At 48.5% G+C, this 19,172-nt stretch overlaps 1 protein-coding gene across 5 annotated transcripts in view; it reads left to right on the forward strand.

The window, feature by feature from the left end:
• TBC1D1 (TBC1 domain family member 1) overlaps nucleotides 1–19,172 on the forward strand; it is a 218,011-nt gene that overhangs the window by 176,801 nt on the left and 22,038 nt on the right. For all 5 annotated transcript variants that reach the window (XM_039227041.1, XM_039227040.1, XM_039227042.1 and 2 more), the window contains 2 exons: nucleotides 1,435–1,596; nucleotides 7,233–7,391. In XM_039227041.1, coding sequence (XP_039082972.1) covers nucleotides 1,435–1,596; nucleotides 7,233–7,391 — 321 coding nt within the window. The remainder of the gene's footprint in view (nucleotides 1–1,434; nucleotides 1,597–7,232; nucleotides 7,392–19,172) is intronic.

Genomic DNA, 19,172 nt, shown 5'->3' on the forward strand with positions numbered 1-19,172 from the left:
TGTGGCCCTGGGCACACTATGAGCCTGCTCAGCCTCCTCTCCTCCTGAATCAAGGGGGAGCAGGGGGGAGCAGAGCACGGACTTCCAGGGGGCTGGGGGAGGACACACTTGTGTGATGTCTGCATTGACTCAGCAATGTCTCTAGGGCTAAGAATGGCTGTATGCCAGTAACCTTAACAGTTTAGATGCAATGGACAAACTTCATGAGAGGTACAGTTTACCAAAACTGAAATGAGAAGAAAAAGATCTGAATGGTCCTGTATCTGTTAGATCACGCTTGTGTGGAAAATCTTTCACTCAAAAAACTCTAGGCCTAGAAAGTTCCACTGGGTTCTTTCAAACATTTCTGGCCCCTGATGGATACATGCCTAGTCCCAGAAAAAAAAAAAAATGTGTAACCACAAGCTCTGCAGTGCGGTGGAGAAGGTCAAGGGCCCCAGGCCCGCCCCACCTCCTGCTCAGGGACCTGGGAGTTGCTAGTCAGCCTCTGGGCCTTGGTTTTCTCAACCAGAACCCTGCCTCAGAGAGACATTAAGATTAACTGCTGCTAAATATAAAGTACTTAGGACATAGTATTGGTTTATTATCATCAGAAAGACGATAGTCGATCAGGTCTGCAGAGGCCTGCATACTAGCTCGTACTTACCTGTGCAATCCTCTCTGCTGCCAAGATCTGAGATGTGGGGTGGGATGGATTTGGGGGCTGACGACATTACCACTGTGTCCACGTAGAATATCGTGGTTTTAGGTGGGAGTGAGGTTGTCAGATTCATCCTGAGAATTGTCAATTTAAACTTTTCCTTTATTGATTCCCTGCCTCTTTCCCCGCCCAACCCCAGTTTGGTAATCCAGGTATATTTCTTAGTGCAGTTTAAGCTGAATAAGGTTGGTGGGAAATACTAACTACCTTCGTATATTTGGGGCAGTGTAACACGAAAGAGAAGATTTATTCTGTTGAGCTGCAGGAAGCAGAAACATGACGAGGTAGAAGCTACCTCAGAAGGTTTGGCCCTAAATAGGGAGGAAGTGTCCTTGGAGAGGCTCTCCTGGTTCAGAGAAGGGTTTGTGTTCCTCTGGAACCACGCCAGGCACCAGAAGTCTTAACACACAGCTCCTGCCCCTGAGATGTTTGTGCTTTAGTAGGGTAGCTGTGAAGACTGGTGGAACTGGACAGGTATGGGATACATTTTAGTAGCGGAGCCAACAGGTGTCTTGGTGGGGGAGGGGTGCGGGGGTCAGAGAAATCGAGGATACCTACTAGGCGTGTTCAGCTTTTTCTCAGATGAGGAAAATGAGGTGGCGCAGGAACGGTGACTTCAGTCTGGACCTGTGGAGCTGGCTGTAACTGCTCACCATCCCAGCAGCGATGCCAGGAGATGAACACCTGTGGCTGTAGCAGCATCTTCTAACACACTCTTACACCGTCTCTTCTAGCCTCTGAAAATGATTTGCTGAACAAGCGCCTAAAGCTTGATTACGAAGAAATCACTCCTTGTCTTAAAGAGGTCACCACAGTGTGGGAAAAGATGCTTAGCACTCCAGGAAGATCAAAAATTAAGTTTGACATGGAAAAAATGCATTCGGCCGTCGGGCAAGGTAAGCTGTGTAGGGAATCCGTCCCGCCATCCTTACCTCCCGTTGATGTTGAGAAGTGTGGAATAAAAAAACGTTGAAGTCCAATTTTAGTGGCCATTTCTCTCGTAGTTACCGTACCTTTCCCTAGTCTGTTTCCACATAGCTGAATGGCTGTGAGTTTCACCACCTCTCATGATTCCTCTTAATGAATTAAAATGCCCAGAAGCCTAGGAAGCAGGAAGAAGATAAGAAACCAGGGCTTAGTTGCCTACAAACTGGGTAACGATGACATATCTGACTTAGAAGATAAAGCGAAAACTGCCTGCATGGTTTGTCTCCAAGCGCCCTCGGGGAAACAACACAGCATTTTGTGCACATGTTTCAGACAGGTCGTCCTAGGTTTAGATACCAGCCCTACTGATTTGCTGTGTGTTCTTAGGCAAGTGACGTAGCCTCTCTGAGTTCCACTTTCCCTGTATGTAAGGTGTGGGCGATAACAGTGATTGCTGTGAGCAGTTAATAAGCTGATACCCAGAAGCACATGGCATGTGCTGCCATCCCGGAAGGCCTGGGTGGGTAGGCAGGCAGTATTTGCGGGTTTTTAGTGCGGTCTGCTGTGTGTCAGTCCACACCGCTACTGGCCTAAGAATAGGACTTGAGACTAAACGTTTAGAAACTTTTCCAGTAAATTGACAAAGGTGATCCAAAAAAAAAAAAGTGGCCTTGTCTTATCAGTCTTTTTCTCTTTCATTTTTACATAAATTCATTTTTACTGTGTTTTATAAAAGTTATCAGCAGTGGATTGGAACACTTTAAAAGAAAACAAAAACCAGTCCTTCACAACTAGTTTGAGTAACTCCATTTTACAGCTTGACTTCGATGATTATTAGTGTTCAAATAAAACAACCATTTCTTTTAAATAAGTGTATATTAGCATCTGCTGGCAAGATCAGAGGCTTTCGGAGTCTAGTTGTGGTGGTTATCAGGTTCTGGTCAGTGCCATCATCAATCACCACGAATTCAGACAAAGCAGCTCAAATATGTATGAAGCTTGCAGTTTTGTTCTGACTTTATTAGCAGCTCAGTGGAAGAAGTTACACAGTGTTGTTTATCTCTACAAGAGTGGGTAGGCCAAAGCAGTTCTCTCCTACTGTGGGCATTATTTAGCCTTTATCTGAACTTGACAGTGTCAGTTTCAGGAATAATATATAGTTATTGCTAGTTATGACTTTCCCCTTTCTATGGTAAGGACACGTGGCTCCGCTGTAATGGGCCCCGGCCACACACCCATCTGCTGGAGCACTGTCTGCGGTTGGACCTGCCTCGGTGGTGCTCTTCTCAGAGACCAGAAGTGTGGCCACTGGTGAGGACTCAGGCTCCGAACTGGCTGGCGGCTCCCCGTGTGACCTTTGGCAGGTGTCCTCACCCTTTTGGGCTCCAGCCTCCTGACTGCTGGAGTGAGAGCTGTGGACTACACAGAGGGTCTCACAGCTCTCTCTCAGTTCCCACATTATTTGTGCCCATAGTGGTTGCTGGAAGCTTACCATTGCACCAAATGGTCCCAGATTGCTGTTTGGAAAACGGGGAAAGCAGAGAAAAGGAGTCAGTTCTTTCCCTTTTCACTGTTGACTATATGATGGTCTTCAGGTGGCTTTGCTTCTACAAAAGGTAAATCACATGGGTCTGTGACAGCTGTTTCGAACATTTGAGTTTCTTAGAAACCTGGAGATACTGGTTTTCACTGCATATTTTACTGGAGGGAACTGATGGAAACACTTCAGGCATCTGGAACCTGTGTAGTGAAGTTTGAGATTGGTGATTGTACAGTTTGTAAACCGAGATGAGCCGAGGCTAACTCTCTTGGATCTGCTGACGTGGTCACATTACCTGCTGTGGTGGAGACCCTATTTCTAACTGCATAAGGGGCTTTTTCAATTATTCGGCTGGTGTCAACATGTAAGATGTAATGACTCCAAACAAATGGCCCGCAGTCCATCTTGTAGCTCAGAATAAAAAAATGAGATCAAGTCAGAACCATCCCTTTGGCCTCTTATAGAAGCCAAGTTACTACAGAGCCTTTGAAAGAGAAAACAGTCCCCATGTAGGAGATGAGGCTCTTCCTCTTAATGATCTGAGGACCCCCTAAGTGGTGGGAAAAGGGATCTGAGCTTTCTAGGTTAAAATTGGATCAGAGCAGCAGGATTAGGGTGTCAGCTTGGGAGAAGGAAGATGATTCTGTGGAGCTTTAAATACCTCAAAGCTTAGTTTGGGTTTAGATGACGTCACTAAAGATAGAAAGGTAGAGCTCTGTGAACCGGAGTGCACTTTTCTAGGATCGAGATTGCCAAGAGGCCACCTGGGCAGTTGGCAATTTGGGCCAGATGCAAGCACTGCGTATGTACCCGTGATCCAGCAATGCCGCATATAGAAACCTATTCTAGAAAGTAACCAGTCAAAAATTAACTGCAGTAGGAATGCGTGTTACGGCATTGTGTGGACAGAAACCAAAACACAACCAGAAACTGCAGCCATGTGGCCATCCTGTAGTTCTCAAAAGTGACACAGTCGATTTGTATTTACTGATATAAGAAGTGTCTGAGATAAGTAAATGAAAATAAAAATTTGGCGCAGTCTTGTGTACAGTTGTGTATCTCTGTATGCACATAATGCACACCACATGCATGACACGTTTGCAGATATCCGAGTAATAGGACGACTGTACATCTGGTTTACCTGGCACAGCCCTGGCTTTCCGCTTGTCCCAGTGAAATAAGTAATAGCCTTCCTCTCTTTGCTTTCAAATCCTTCCTACTTTGGGGTGTTGAATTATATCTTCACTCTAGCTATGAGTGGTTTTTCACTTTCTTTACACCTTTTGCATTTTTAGAAGAGCTTTTTTTTTTCTTTAAAGTGGTAAGCACAAATTATTTCTGAAGTCCGTGAAAATAAAAAGTATTATCATTTAGCGGGGAATGGTCTCTTGTCCACCCAGAAGCCTGCCTGCAGGCCCAGGGTACGAGTGGAGGCAAAACTGAACTTGGGGAAGGCTATTCCAGGCCCTTCTCAGCAAAAACATTGGCTCCAATTTGCATGACTCTTTGTTTTTAAATCACAAAACCTGAACTCTCTTAAATAACAGAATATGTGGTACTGTCCCCTGACACAAGGAGTATTCTCTTCCTCCAAAAAATAAGGGTCTGATAAGATAATGGGAATGATTTAGTAATAAGAGGAAATTGGTCATCTCATACCTTGGGAAAATTTCCCAGTTTGAAAAAAATATTTTGTGAAAAAGCCCCACCATAAATCACTTAACATGTTGACTGTTTTTCAGGCCACATTTGCTTCTAATGTAGTTTGAAATGTTAAGGGCTTGTGTGTATGTGTGCATGTGTACGTACACACACGTGCGCACACATGCACACACACACACACACACACACAGCCTATAATATTCCTCTGAGCAGGGAGAGAAGGAATGGAATAACCTAAAAAGGCAGATGTCAGGGTATATTAGTCTCCTTTTGCTGCTGTAACAAATTATTACAAAATTATGGCTAAAACAACAGTAAGTTTCCTCTCACACTCCCGGAGGCCAGAAGCCTGGGGTCAGGTGGGGAGGGCTGCACCGGGCATTCCTTGGCTTGTGGCTGCGTCACTGTGCTCTCCGCCTCCACGATCACATTGCCTGTTCCTCTTGTCCTTTCTGTGTGTCTCTTGTAAAGACATATGTCATTGGAGAGAGGACCCACCTGCATCATCAAGGAGCTGATCTCATTTCCACACCTTAATGATACCTACAAAGACGCCTTTTCCAAATCACGTTTACAGGTTCCGGGGGTGAGGATGTGGACACTCGTTTTGGGGTCACCATTCAACCCACTACACAGGGTCATGAGATTAGTGCCAAGACCAGCATTTAGAGAAGGTGTGGGTTGTGGTCACAGTTAAGTGTGGTCCTGTATTTCTCCCACAGGCTTGCCTTATTTCTTTTTCTTTTACAACTGGGATGTGTAAGGGAAAAATCAATTTGCTTACCATACCCAGAGTATTTCTAAGAGATGGCTGAGTGATTGTTCAAACAATTCTTGTGGATCTGATAGTAAATGAAACTGAGCACTGCCTGCTTCAGATCCACAGATGATGATTTTATTATTAACCACCGGGCAAGAACACAAAATACCTGTTCTCTGGTCCCCACCCGAGTAGCAGCATGCTGACTACTCTGATAGAGAAGGCGGTCCCTCTCTCTGCTCCTGCCCAGCTAGGTGATCTCAGCTGAGGGACCTGTCCCTGCGGCTTCAGCTTCCTTGGCGTTACTGTGAGGGTCGTCGTCCAGCGTCCGTCAGCAGGTGGTGGGGATGACGCCGTGCTCAGGATGGCGACAGCACCTGGCAACCTCACGGTATAGGGTACCTGCTGCTGCCATCTTGCCAAGAGTGCAGACTTTCGTCACCTGTGGCCAGTGAGAAACCAGGAATACCGTCTTCCTGGACAGGTGCTCTGACCAGCAGGAAAGTGTACGAAGGGGTCACGTTTTTTCATGGAAGAAAGGAGGGCTCAGCCCCTCAGTCAGAGGCTCCTTTTCTCTCCAGAGGACTCCTGTCAGAGACGAGAGGGATTTGGGGCCTTATTCCACAGGCTCCCTTGTCTCCCATTTCTACATTCGGGCCTTATCGCAGCTCAATGGTGAACCAGAACGTTTTCAATCAAAACCGTCATTTTCCTAACGAAGTTTGCCTTAAATAACATCATTCGCTTTAAGAGAACTCCTCATAGTTTTCAGAGGACACTTTTAATCACGTTGTATAGTCATATCAGTTGTACTGACAATGTGGCGTCGAGGCTCTCGGATGGCTTTTCAGTTGTTTTCACGTCCTAGTCAAGTGCCTTGGGGACAAGGCACACTGATGCACATGGTGGCCAGTCCAGCCCCTTGGCCCTTTCTCAGCCCACCCCACCTTGCAGACGGTGTCTAATCCATATTCCCCAATTAGGCTGCTCCCTCCCCAGCTCAAAAACATTCTGGGGTTCCCCAGAGCTGCCAAATAAAGTGCAGCTGGCTTGCCCTTTATTTCATCTCTAATAAAAACCTTCCAACCCCACTGCCCCCTCTCACTACACCTGCGCCCGAGGCAGAGAAACACGCACTCTCCTTCCTCCGATGCGCCTTCTCTCGCCCCTCCCTTCCCGCCCTCTTACATCTTGGCACAGGTGACAGGTTCTGTGAAATCTCGCTCTCCTTCATCGGAACCCCTTCCCTCGACTCACATCCCTTGTATGAGATGACATTGTGCATTGCAGTTTTGTACACCTGGGTGTCTTTCTCCTGAACACTAATTGGCCCCGGACGGGACTCGTGTCATTCATTAGCTCACCCACCCTCCTCCCCCGAACGTATCATAGCCCGAACACGGTACACATTTGAAAGCCGAAAGGAAAGTGCCAGGGGCCAGCAGAGGTGGGGGGAAGGATGGGGATGTGGGGGAAGGAAGGAAGGGGAGCAGACAGGACAAAACTGTAGTTGTTTCCTTTCCCTTTCCATGCTGCTAAATCATACGAAACAAGAGGTGGTCAGTGGAGTGAGACCACACTCATTTTTATCATTACGTCATAGTCTGAGCATAAAAATCTGTTTCCTGCCGCTTCTCCTGAAGGTGTGCCGCGTCATCACCGGGGGGAGATCTGGAAATTCCTAGCAGAGCAGTACCACCTCAGGCACCCGTTTCCCAGTAAACAGCAGCCAAAGGACACGCCATACAAGGAGCTCTTGAAACGGCTCACCTCCCAACAGCATGCGATTCTCATCGACCTCGGTAAGTCTGCAGTCAATTTGACACGGAAATGGAAGCTCCACTCACTTGAAAAGTCTGGAGAGACTGTCTGAGTTATTTAGTGATCTGCCTTCAGGTTTAGCAATCAAAATTTACTGCTGAGACGTTCAATTGGAAAAGCCCTGGAGTAATCACAGACGCCTAAAGGCATGTACTTGAAAGTATATAAAAGTCTCTCTCTCTTGTTAACTCTGCTCCGCCTGAAGGCTCTGGTCGTGATCTTCGTTCAGTTCAGCAATTCAGATTCTGATAGGCGGTTTTATCGTCAACCAAAGGAATGTCCTAGAAAACAGAACTGTCAGAACCGAGGCCTGGTCTAATCGCAGGACCCACTCCCTGGTCTTTACTAATTACAGACAGGACCTAGGAGAAACATTGTGGAAAACAGTTTGTAGGTGGGATTGGGGCCATTTTATTTTGGAAACATGGTGGCGCCTTGTCTCTTGAACAGCATTAAAAATGCTGAGATGGAAACGGTGTATTGGCTACATCTGCAGGTGCCCCCGTGAAGAGCTCATGAACTGGGATGTAACTGGTATATGCAAGAGTCCCTGGCCTGTCAGTGGCCATGGGTGGGGTGCAGGTGGGGTGCCTCCTCTCCTGGCCCCGAATGGAAGGAGCTTGGCCCCGCAGCTTTTAGAGGGCATGGTCCTGCTTCCAGAACGTCCATCCCAGCTGCTGCTGATGCTGCCAAGGGCACCCCAGGGTCCATCTGTGCTCGTTTCCCAGTAATTTGACATGTGAGCTAGATCAGACAGCATCGAGTCTTATCTGACTGGCCACACGGCAAATCAAAGGGTCAACTGCATAAAAGTCCTTCGTGAGGTCCAAGTTCAGATGTCATCTCTGAGAACCTGTGCCTTCAGACTGGATGACCTGCTTCTGCTAAGCCTCTCTGTCCAACCCCATTAATTCATTATTGTTACAATTACCATTGTTACTTAAGACTAGTAGTTACTTTACCTTGAGCCAAATGCTGTGTCAAGTTACTCATTTTCTTTGGTCTTCACACCAAGATCCGCTAGGTATTGTTCTATCTCTGTTGAGAGTTGAGAAGATTGAAATACTGAGAGAGGTTAAGTAACTTGCTTGAAATAACACAGCTGCTGTGCTACTGAGCAGTGTGACCGCAGGGGCTGTGCCCTTTACCCCTCCCTTCCCAACCACCGTCCTCCGTTAATGGGCAGCGCCTTCTTACTGCCCTTCTCGTCTGTCGGATGCAGCTCTCTGTGGGCTGGACTGGGGCTGAGAGCCCGTCACAGCGCAGATGCTCGAGAAATCTGAGCTGTTGAACAGCAAGCACTAGCATGCCGCTCTCACATGACCCCGTAGCAGCCCTGGGAAGTTGGCCCTGGATCCTCTTAGGAAATGGGGAAACTGAGGCACAGGGGTGGCTGCTCTTGACCATGGACACACAGTTAATGGGCAGGACCTAAGCCCCCAGTGGCTGTGGGCTGCAGTAAGGCCCCTCTGTCCTGAGGCCCTCTGAGCCCGATATCCCCATGTGTTCTCATGGAAATGGCTGGCTGGGTGAAGGGTGATTCTGACAGGCCATGATCATCCCATGGGGACAAAGTATTTGGTGTGGAGTTGGAGACTGTTTGGCCCCCTGACCCCAAGGAAAGGAGTTTTGTGACCCCAAGGAAAGCAGTTTTGTGACCTGGCAGCTGTGTTTGCTGATGTGTTGAGTAACAGAAAAATGACACTATGTTCCTATCTCGTGAAGTGAAGTGAAAAATAAATTGAGAGAAGGAGGTGGAAGGGGGTGGGAGGCACAGGCACTTTCTCCGCCTGCCCCCTCCACTCCTTGGTGGGATGGGAGGAGGAGGGGGAGGGAACGTGTCCTCCCTTCCCCAGTGCAGACGTCCCCTTCTCTGCCTCCTGGTGCTCACGTGCACTCACTGTTCTGCAGATGGGGCGAGAAGGCCAGGTGGGCTCGACGACCTGTGGGGAGGGGGGCAGCTCCCCTGCCGTGAGCCCACCGGGTTTGTGTGAGTCGAGACGCTGCCTTCTCAGGTTCACGTGCAGGGCCAGGCTGCACTCATCGTCCTCTGGTCCCTGCCTGTCTCCCAGCACCCCCTGTGCACCCCCAGAGGCCGGCGGCAGCCCCCCTCCCTGACAGCACTGGCCGCGCTCCACCTCACCTCTTGCCCAGTCCCGGCCTCCACTGCGGATACCCCCACCCCCACCCTGAAAACACGCCCAAGGCCTATAAAAAGCTCTTTCCAGCAGCACATCTTCCACGTAACCTCTGTGCTTCTCTCCAGGGTCTGCCCAGGGACCCTTCCAGAGCCAGACTACTCTCCAGACTTGAGCTGGGAAGACGGCCCAGCCGTGGGCCCGGGCCGTGCAACCTACGGGCTCTGCTCCGTTGGCTTTGGGCACTCTCCCCTGGCAGTTGCAGCAGACTTCACTACCCCCCCACCCCACTTCTCACCAGTGGGGGGCATTTGCCCACCTCGCTGTTTAGTCTGTGCTTCCTATTTAGTTTGGACTGGGGTGACTTGAGGCCCAGTAAAGGTGTGTAGTGCTGCCCAAAACCAAATCCATATTTCAGTCTTTCCTAGAAAGTGGCATCTTTATCCTGGCCAGAATGAATGCCTGTTGGTTGGTGATATTTTGCAACTTCGTGGATTTTTCTTTTCCTGCCTCTTGCTTTACTTTCTGAAGTGAGCCGTTAATATAATCAGCTTACTATAAGATTTTTTTTCCTACAAAGAGTAAGAGTAATAGGTAGTCAGGCAATTTTATAGTTTATACAACATATTCTCTAGCCTTGTCAGATTTCATCCTTACACAACCCTATATGAATGTGGGCACATGTTATTTCCACTTTAGAGGTGATAAATGAAGCCCAGAGACGTGTGTGCTTTGCCCAAGTTACAAGCTACAAGTGGCAGAAAGTTCTAGAACCTAGGTCATCTTAGTCTTTGTATCACATCCTTTCCAAGACACTGTATAGCTTCTGTCTTTCTTGGATCTGCCTCCCATGTACCAACACAGCCTCCCTGCCTTCAGGGCTGACCTCACCCAGCCAAGAGAAAACAAGTCTCTCTCCTGACTGAGACAAGATACTTAGCAAATCATTCTTAGTTCAGGAACCTGCCCCACCCTCTAAGCCTGGTTCCACGTACAGTCATTTGTGCTGCCCCCAGGTAGCCTGGCCTTCATACTGAGCGGACCACCTGACAGCCAACATCCTGCCTTCTGGCTGTGCCTCTTGCCTCAGTCACGGCCACACTTAAAAGCCACCGGTGACCGTGTGCAGCTAGCTGGAGACCCCCTCAGGCTCGCGTCCTCTGTCTTCTACCATTTCAGGCTCCTGTCCCTGGCATCCCAGCCTGAACACCTTTCACAGTCAGAACTTGCACCCATGAGGCTCCCCATCCTCTCCCCTGATAGGAGGGATTGAGCCAGAACAAGATGTGAACAGGTAGCCCGAGAACACAGATATAAATTCCTCCTGACCCTCCCCCACATCGATTACTTGTTTTATTAGTCTGTGTTTTATAGGTCAGTAAAGTGGTGGCATAGTTTATATACTCCACAGAGGTCTAGTGAGTCTTTGGTGACCAGTAATAGTATTTTTCATGGATTTCTAGAGGGTTTTTTTTGTTTTTGTTTGTTTTTTTGAGAGAGAGAGGAGGAGGGGCAGAGAGAGAGAGAGAGGAGAGAGGAGAGAGTCCCAAGCAGTCTCCTTGTCTCAGCACAGAGCCCAACATGGGGCTTGATCCCACCACCCATGAGATCACGACCTGAGCTGAAATCAAGACTCAGACACTTAACCAGCTGAGCCCCCCAGGTGCCCCTGGTGAACTTCTGGAGACCCTTCATCAGCGACACCTATATGGGGTTGGCTATGCCCGTGCTGCAATGAGATGCAAAGCAGACGTCCACGGGCATGGCTGGGTCCACCATCCAGCATGGGAGCCGCCATATGGATTTTTGCTTCCACTTAACGTATCCTAACCTAAGGTATTGGTATCTTGAAGAAAAGGAGCTATAATCCAAGTGTTTTGAAACAAAAGAATTTTCTCCTTGCTTTTTTAGAATCCATAAAAGATGATGAGGAGTAGAGCCTCCAGAGTGAAGGATGGGCTGAGAGTGTTTAAGAAGACTAAATATAGAAGGGCAGAGAGGGTTCCCCTTTTCCCTCCCTGTTTGGTATTTGCCTCGCTCGGCTGCACTGTGAAAGCTGAGTGCTGTGGGCTTTGGGTAGGAGGTAGGGTTGTCCCTTAGCAGTAGATGGGTGCTGGTAGTGAGCACCACTTTCTGTTTCATCTTTGGGTTGAAGTCCTGTGTGAGAAACTAAAAATTAGTGTGATTGGCAAAAACCAGAAAAGTACCTAGAAGCTGTCGCACAGCAATCTCTGTCCAGTTGGGGACTTGGCCTGTACGGAAGTCAGGTGAACAGTCACACCTCGACACGCACCGACAGCTGCCTGCATAATTCCAGCGGGTCCATCCTTGGCTCTGGGATTATCAAGGCCACATTATGGGAATGTATTGATCCCCGAAATAGCATAATGATCACTCCTTAACTTCAGAGTGACAGAACTAAATGTGGGTGTGACAAAGTGGGGTGACTTCATCTCTCCTTATATCCTTCAGGCCAGGCAGTGGTGTGCTGGCAAACAGCCGGCTCCCCCAAGCCCCTCAAAAGAAGGCCTGATGATAGAATTTGCAGATTTCCACAGTGTAAATTGGCTAATTTTAAGCCTCCCACTTGAGGTCACTGTGGAATTTAGCAGAGACGTGCACAGACATGGGAGGGGCCAGGTGCAGCAGTCCCTGGACTCAGCCAAATGTTTCCTAAAAATAATCCACATACAGAAGGGCTCTGTCTATCCCCTCCCCGACTCTGCACCCGGGTCATTTAGTAGTGATTCCACAGATACTTCTGGAGCACCTGGTACATTCCAGGCCTTCTCAGAGTGACACATTCTAGTGGGGAAGACCAACACGAAACAACTGATGACCAAATTATTTCATTGAAATTGTGAGGGGTTACACTCAGCATATCTTTTCTCCAGTCTCCCTCAAATTTGGCTCAGAGCTAAACGCAGCCATTTCAGAAGACCTTGGGATCGCAGCTCTCCTCAGGGAAGGAGCCTTGGAGATCATTTGGTTGTTAGGGTTACTGTTCCTTCTGCAAATGAGGAAGCCACGAGGCGGGGAGGCAGAGGGTCACGTCAGAGTGCTGGTTTGCCAGGACCAGCCCCTGGAGACGCAGAAGTCTCCAGGCCCTTCGTGAAAGCAGCGAAGAAAGAAACTTGTTTGTCAGCTCTAGCCTGAATAGCCTTGCAGGTGGCCTGGTGTGTGAGAGACCGCCGGCCTCCCACAGCAGCTAAGCGAAGTAAACAAGTGCTGAGGGCCCCATGGGTCTCCCCAGCATTCAGTCAAGTGGGCTGTGGAGAGAGTCTGACAGGATACTCTTAAGACTGGAAGGGTGTTTCTCCCGATACCAGGCAAGAGTCACTTCAGGATCCCTTGAAGATCTCGTGAGAAACACACATTCCTGAGGCCACCGTCCCCGACGTGCCGCTGAAGAAGAATTTTCTGGGTGAGGGCCAGGGGTGTGCACGTTCACAAGTGCTTGGGGGATTGTAATGTCATTAGTGTTCGGAAACTACCGGAAGAAAGCCCATCTTCCCCCTCAAAGTGACAGAGAAGGAAAGATTCATCCCGGAAAAACATCCCTTAGCAGGGTGAACACTTAAGACAGTCGAGCACTGCATGAAATTGAGTTGTAGGTCATTTAGAAACACGTCTGAGTTGTGGGCCTCCTTCTAGGTCTTTCCAGCACATGTCTCCACGTAGACGTATGAGACACAAAATCATTCCATGTCTTTTTAATACAAACAAGGAGTTTCTTTGTGTCTGTATTTGACTCTGGTCACTTAGCAGTCTCCTTCTCGCTCTGTATGTGAGGGACACTCGCCCTAGAGAGAAATCTAAATGCCTGTGTTTCTCTGCTTCATAGCAGGATAAAATGGAGTTTGAAGAGGCAGGTGCCTTAGCCTGATGCATGTGTAGGAAGGGCTTCACAGTTTATCCAGTCTCCCTTTGGGTTGGCAGAAGCAAGGTACTTTCCCAAGCCAGAGTCTTTTGGGCAGGCAGGTGCGGCTTCTACAGCCTTCTCCCTGAGTCAGATGCTTCTTCTAGATTCTTTTCACAGGCTTTGAACAAACATGGTAAACAGCATTTTACTTGCAGTTCATAATGTGTGTAGCAAGCAGTCCAAGGAGCTAAGCAAGTTCTCACGTGTGCACTGCCCGAGACTCCAGCCACCAGCAGCAGATTAATGTGCAGATACATGGTCTTTTAAAATGCAGGGCTTTTTCCTGGCACCGATTTAGTACCTTCTGAATGAGGTTGGAGGGTTGCGGTACTCAATACCGGATTATGTGAATGCAGATGCAGATTCTCCAGGAACACTTTTAATCTGCCTGGTCCATTGTCTGCTCCGAGGCTTACCCCCTCCCTTCCCTCCCTTTCCTGGGTGTGTACTCAGGAGCGTGGCCAAGCTGTGGTGTTCTTTGAAAAGAACTATAATAAACACATACCTGTACACATAGCATTACGAACAATGCATTTTCCAAAATAAGAGAAATTTAAAGAGAGACACTGTTTTACGTTTTAACGTCTGGCTAAATAGAATTAACTGATTCTCATTTTTGCTCCTGCGTTCACTCTGTTGCCGTTATGTCCTTTGAAATACATGAAGACAAAGCCAACCTTGCATAGATAGAGGCATAGCTGGAGAAGGGAGGAAGGAGCTCATGCATCCTCGAAAGACCAACCATACATTGAGAACTGTCGCCCTCGAAACATGTAATGTCAGGAAACAGTGTCCCCCCACATAGAATTCAGTACACAGACTACATTACAGACTCAGATGGGCAGTCCTTCTTCTTGTCCCTTCAGTCAAGAGCTGAAGGCCAGAGACTCGTGACTGGGAGGTGGTGCAGGGGCCTCTCTTGCTGTGCCGAGTCCCAGGCCCTGCAGGACAGGAAATGGCACGGGGAGCCTCATGGAGCACCTGGGATGATTGTTGCAGGTGGGTCAGGTTTGTGTGGACAGGTTTCTCGTGTGAAGATCAGTGACAGCTTCTGACACTGCAACATATGGGAGACTACACCAGTTTCGGTGATTGCTGAAGATCTGCAAGTTTGGGGCTCACGAATCTAGATGGTGATGGTGTTCATTACTGTTATTATCTGGAATTCTTACCAGCTTTCAGTTTCACATGTTTATGAAATTCTAAATGCCATGGAAATCAGTTGCTAGGCCTGTACTTTGCCTTGGAAGTCTGTTAGAACATGAGGTTTTCAGGCGTAGGTGGAACGTGATAGTAGAGAAAAAGTTGTGCCTCCACCTTGAAACAGAAGTTGTGCATTTTGACTACAGAACTGCCCCTTTTCCCCCTGTCTTGGTTGGGAGCCAGGTTTCTGTATGTTTTCTGTGTGGCAGATCTGCAGACCGCTGCCCATGCTTGAGCACCATGAATTGCACCCATTTGCACGGGCCATTGCACATGTATGTAGTCCCAGCCTCACAGAGTATGCATTCTGCCCGTTAAGGAGGAGGAAAGTGAGTGCCAGACGAGCTTGGTGGTCCATTCCAAGCTCCGTGCTGCGGTTGGAACTGTGGGCTACTCCTCTGTACTTGACCACACTGCCTCGTGCACAAGCCCACATTGGAAGATCCTCTCTCCATTCATCAGAGCTCATCCATCATGTTGTATGTAAAACATTCGGCCAAGTTCTAAAAACATTGTGGGTTTTCTTTTTTCCCCTCTACTGTTAAAAATGGGAAGCATAACGCCTCTTGTTGAGGTTCCCTGGGTGAAATAAGACTGAGCCTGAGAACCAAGTTCTGTCCGTCCTGATGCAAGATGTGTGCCCTACCCCACACCCATGTTACCTTTCCTTTCCTTCCCGTGAAGTTTCCAAGGGCTTAAGAAAAAAAAAAAAACCTAACTGTTCCTCACAAATGTCCCCTAGCTTTCTACTTACTACATGGTCCCTTCTATAGGTAATTACCCTGGTTTCACTTTCATAAAAGTGAGTCCTCCAGGGGTGCTGGGGTGGCTCAGTCAGTAAGCTTCCAACTCTTGATTTCAGCTCGGGTCATGATCTCATGGCTCATGAGATCGACCCCTGTGCTGGGCTCTGTGCCAACAGTGCAGAGACTGCTTGGGATTCTCTCTCTCTTTCTCTGTTTCTCTCTCTCCCTAAAAATTAAAAAAAAAAAACATTAAAAAATAAATAAAAGTGAGTCCTCTAAGAACAAGGCTGAATAGCGAATAACTTGTGAAGCCTAATTCAAGCTATGCATTTGGAAGCAGAAAAGGTATTTCCTCTTACAAATATTCTGTGATGTATTCTCTCACCTAATTTGTTATAAATTGTGATAGAAAATAACACAGGTCTGTAATCCTAGGTCTGTAATTCCAAAACCCAAAAGACTGATGAAAACCAAAAGTTTTTCTGTAACTCCCTTTTGGGAGAATGTCCTGAGTCCCCGCCTCTTTGGAGGCAAAGTCTGACTTGAACTTCCATGAGGCCTTTCGTAGACTTTGCTGTTCTCCTTAGTGTGGTTTCTCCTAAGTATCGTGTGTGACAGAATTGTAAGTGTGGTGACGGCTGCTAGAGTTCCACAGTACACAGCCAGTGCACTGTCACCTTCCTAAAATTCACAGATTCTGAATTGTGAAATGCATTGCCTTCCAGGGCTTGGGTTGAGAGACTGCAGAACTGTACTGAGTTGGTCGTATTATGAAATTCTCAGGCTTTAGAGGTCCGGGTGGGAATTTGCCAGTGCCCCACCCTCCACCCTGTCTCTGCTTCCTGATTGGTTCTTCATTCCGACGACTGACCTGGTTTCCCGCTAGAAACTCCGCGGTCCGCTCTCTCCTCTCAGTGTAAGCCTGGCCTGAGGATAAGTCTGGCGTCCGGCGCTGGTCACTGCCCCACCGGTGCTCTCCCGGGTAGGGGCCTGGGACCACTCCTGGCTCGTGCTCGGGCTGATGTCCTCCGGCCTCCGCCTGCCCTGGCTTGTCTTGCAGGCTGGCTTCTGGGGTTTTCTTTTGCAAGGAGTCACCCTCTCTGACCTCTTGGTAGCTTGCACTGACTCCACGGCCCTCACGTGGCCCACGGGCTAAGCCTGCTTCAGAGCCCTTCGCCTGTAGGCCCTGATCTTACCTCTCCCATCCCGCCTCCTGATGGGCTGAAGCCAGGCCTGTGTGGTTCTGCTGCAGAGTCACTGCCTCCAGACAGCCTTCCCGGACTGCTGGCCTGGGCCTGCGCCAGGCCTCCTGGCTTTAGGGCTCGTCTCGATAAACCGTCTCCTGTACCTGTCCTTTTGGTGCCTGTCATCCCCATGCGATGGATCAGAACCACTGGTGCCTCCCATCGTTTGAAATCGTCTTTCTCTGTCTTGGGGGAGAAGGCAGGGCCACATCTCCTGTCCCCAGTACCCTGTGCAAGACCTGTGGTCACTAAATATTTGAATTTTCTGCATTTATCACCCCACCGGACTATGAGTTTCTTAAGGGCAAAAAAAAAAAAAAAAAAAGAAGGGGTTGGTCTTTCAGTTCCGCGGCACAGTTCCCATCCCCGAGGGAGCCCGGGCCCCGGCTGGGTGAAGGGCTCTGTCAGCATGCTCACACGAGGACTCTGGAAAGCCCACATCTAGCCTGCGTGTTCTTCGGTGCACGAAGCAGGCCTGTTGTCGTGTGCTGCTGTGTGAACGGACCTTTCCCACCAATAGCTCTCATCAGAACGCGGGCTTGGGGGTCACTTGGGACACGCGCCCCCATGGCCATATTTATTCGGTGCTAGCGGAGTGTGGCATCCCAGCAGGCACGCACACTCTCTCATGCCTAATCATCCCAACAGCCTCAGCGAGTGCAGTCGTACTCCCTCCTTCCGGGTGAGAAATGGGGGCTCTCAGGAGTCTGCCAAGTGCCCAAGGTCACACAGCTGGAACAAATAGTGGGGGTGCCAGGCACAGGAGACTGTGTGAAAGTACTGAATGAGAGGTAAAGCAGAAAACAGTGACCGAGTTCAAGGAGCCGGGACTCCCCAGGGGAAGGCTTTGGTGAGGGGGCAGAGGACTCGAAGTCTCCAAGAAGAAAAGGAAAGGCAGGACCTTGGCTCTCCTGACAACTCATGGTACAAGCTGGGGACACCATGCGTGGTAATACCTATTTTTCCCCGACTCCCATACCTGTTTCTTTGACATATACAGCGTGAGAACTCCGTCTCCAGAATTAGGGACCAGAGTTCAGATCCTGGGTTGACTTAATAGCTGGGTGATTTTACTGAAGGGCTGATGGCTTCACCCACCACCGTTTTTCCCACGAATAAAATGCAAGTAATGTTTGTTACTGTCTGTGTGGTGACTTGCCTAAAATGCTTCGTGGAGTATGATCAGTGTGATGTATGGTCTTGTAAGATAAATCCCGTCCCCACCTAGAGAGTTTGGCTGGCTTTTTGAAGTTTCCTAAGTCAGGGACCCACAGTCCAGAGGTGTTTGCGTATGTACTTCAAGTGCTATCCAGTGTGCATCTGAGGGACTTGTTCTTAGCATAGGAGATGCGACGTGGAAGTTTTTCATGGTGAAATTGGATAACATTCAAGATCTGTAGCTGATCAGAAAGTTGATTGGGCCTTGCCGCCAGGGACTGTGAAACAGAACTTGAGGCCAGTGCCCACGGGGCCTGCGCGCCATGGAGCGTCAGTGTGAGACCAATAGTGGCCTGGCTCTGCCATCAGACTGCACGGTACCCTCCTCCAGCTGAACCTTTGCTGCGAGGTGCTTGTTGGAGGCCTGAAGACAGAGCATGAGAAGTTCCCATGTGGTTCTTTTTTTCACAGCGGCAGTCTATAAAGTTCATGTGTCTGGCAGAATTTGGCCTAAGGTTTGCTTTCTCATAACATATTGTTTGGTGGCAAAGCTGTGGGGAAGGTGGCTGTAGCGACCCCTGGAAGCTTCCTGGGGGCATATAGTTTGCAAGGCCTGGTGCAAAATGAAAGTGCAGAATCCCTTGCTCAGAAACTATTAAGAATATCAAGACCGTGTGACCGCAGAGCCTTAAACCCAACATGAGACCCTTCTCAGTGCACAGCCATTGTGATGACACAGGACACGATGCCTGTGGATGTCCTGCCCCAAATCTGGTCATTGCTGATACCCTGATTGCTAAAAGTCCCTCCCCAGCTTTCCAGACTCATCTTAGTAGGAGTGTTTGCAAGGAAAAATGAGAAATGTCCCCCATCAATAGATGAATGAATACATATGTGGTATACATACAGTGGAATGTTGTGCAGTAATAAAAAAGAATAGGATCTTGCCATTTACAACATGGACGGACCTAGAGGGTATAATGTTAACTGAAATAAGACAGAGAAAGACAAATACCACATGCTTTCACTTATATATGGAATCTAAAAAACAAAAAAATCAGAAACTGACTCATAAATACAGAGAAACTAGTATTTCTCTATGCCATAGCTCTATGCTATAAATACAGAGAAACTAACTAGTTTGCTAGAGGGGAGGGGTGTCAGGGTGGGTGAAATAGGTGAAGGGGATTAAGAGGAGGTGTAAATGTCCAGTTATAAAATAAGTCACAGAGATGAAAGGGACAGCATAGGAAATGTAGCCAGTACTGTAAGAATATCATACGGTGGCTACACTTATCGTGGTGAGTAGGTATAGAATTGTCAAATCTGTACACCTGAAACTAACATAACA

Source organism: Hyaena hyaena, unplaced genomic scaffold, assembly GCF_003009895.1.
Source record: "Hyaena hyaena isolate Hyena2069 unplaced genomic scaffold, ASM300989v1 scaffold_24, whole genome shotgun sequence".
Lineage (NCBI taxonomy): Eukaryota > Metazoa > Chordata > Mammalia > Carnivora > Hyaenidae > Hyaena > Hyaena hyaena.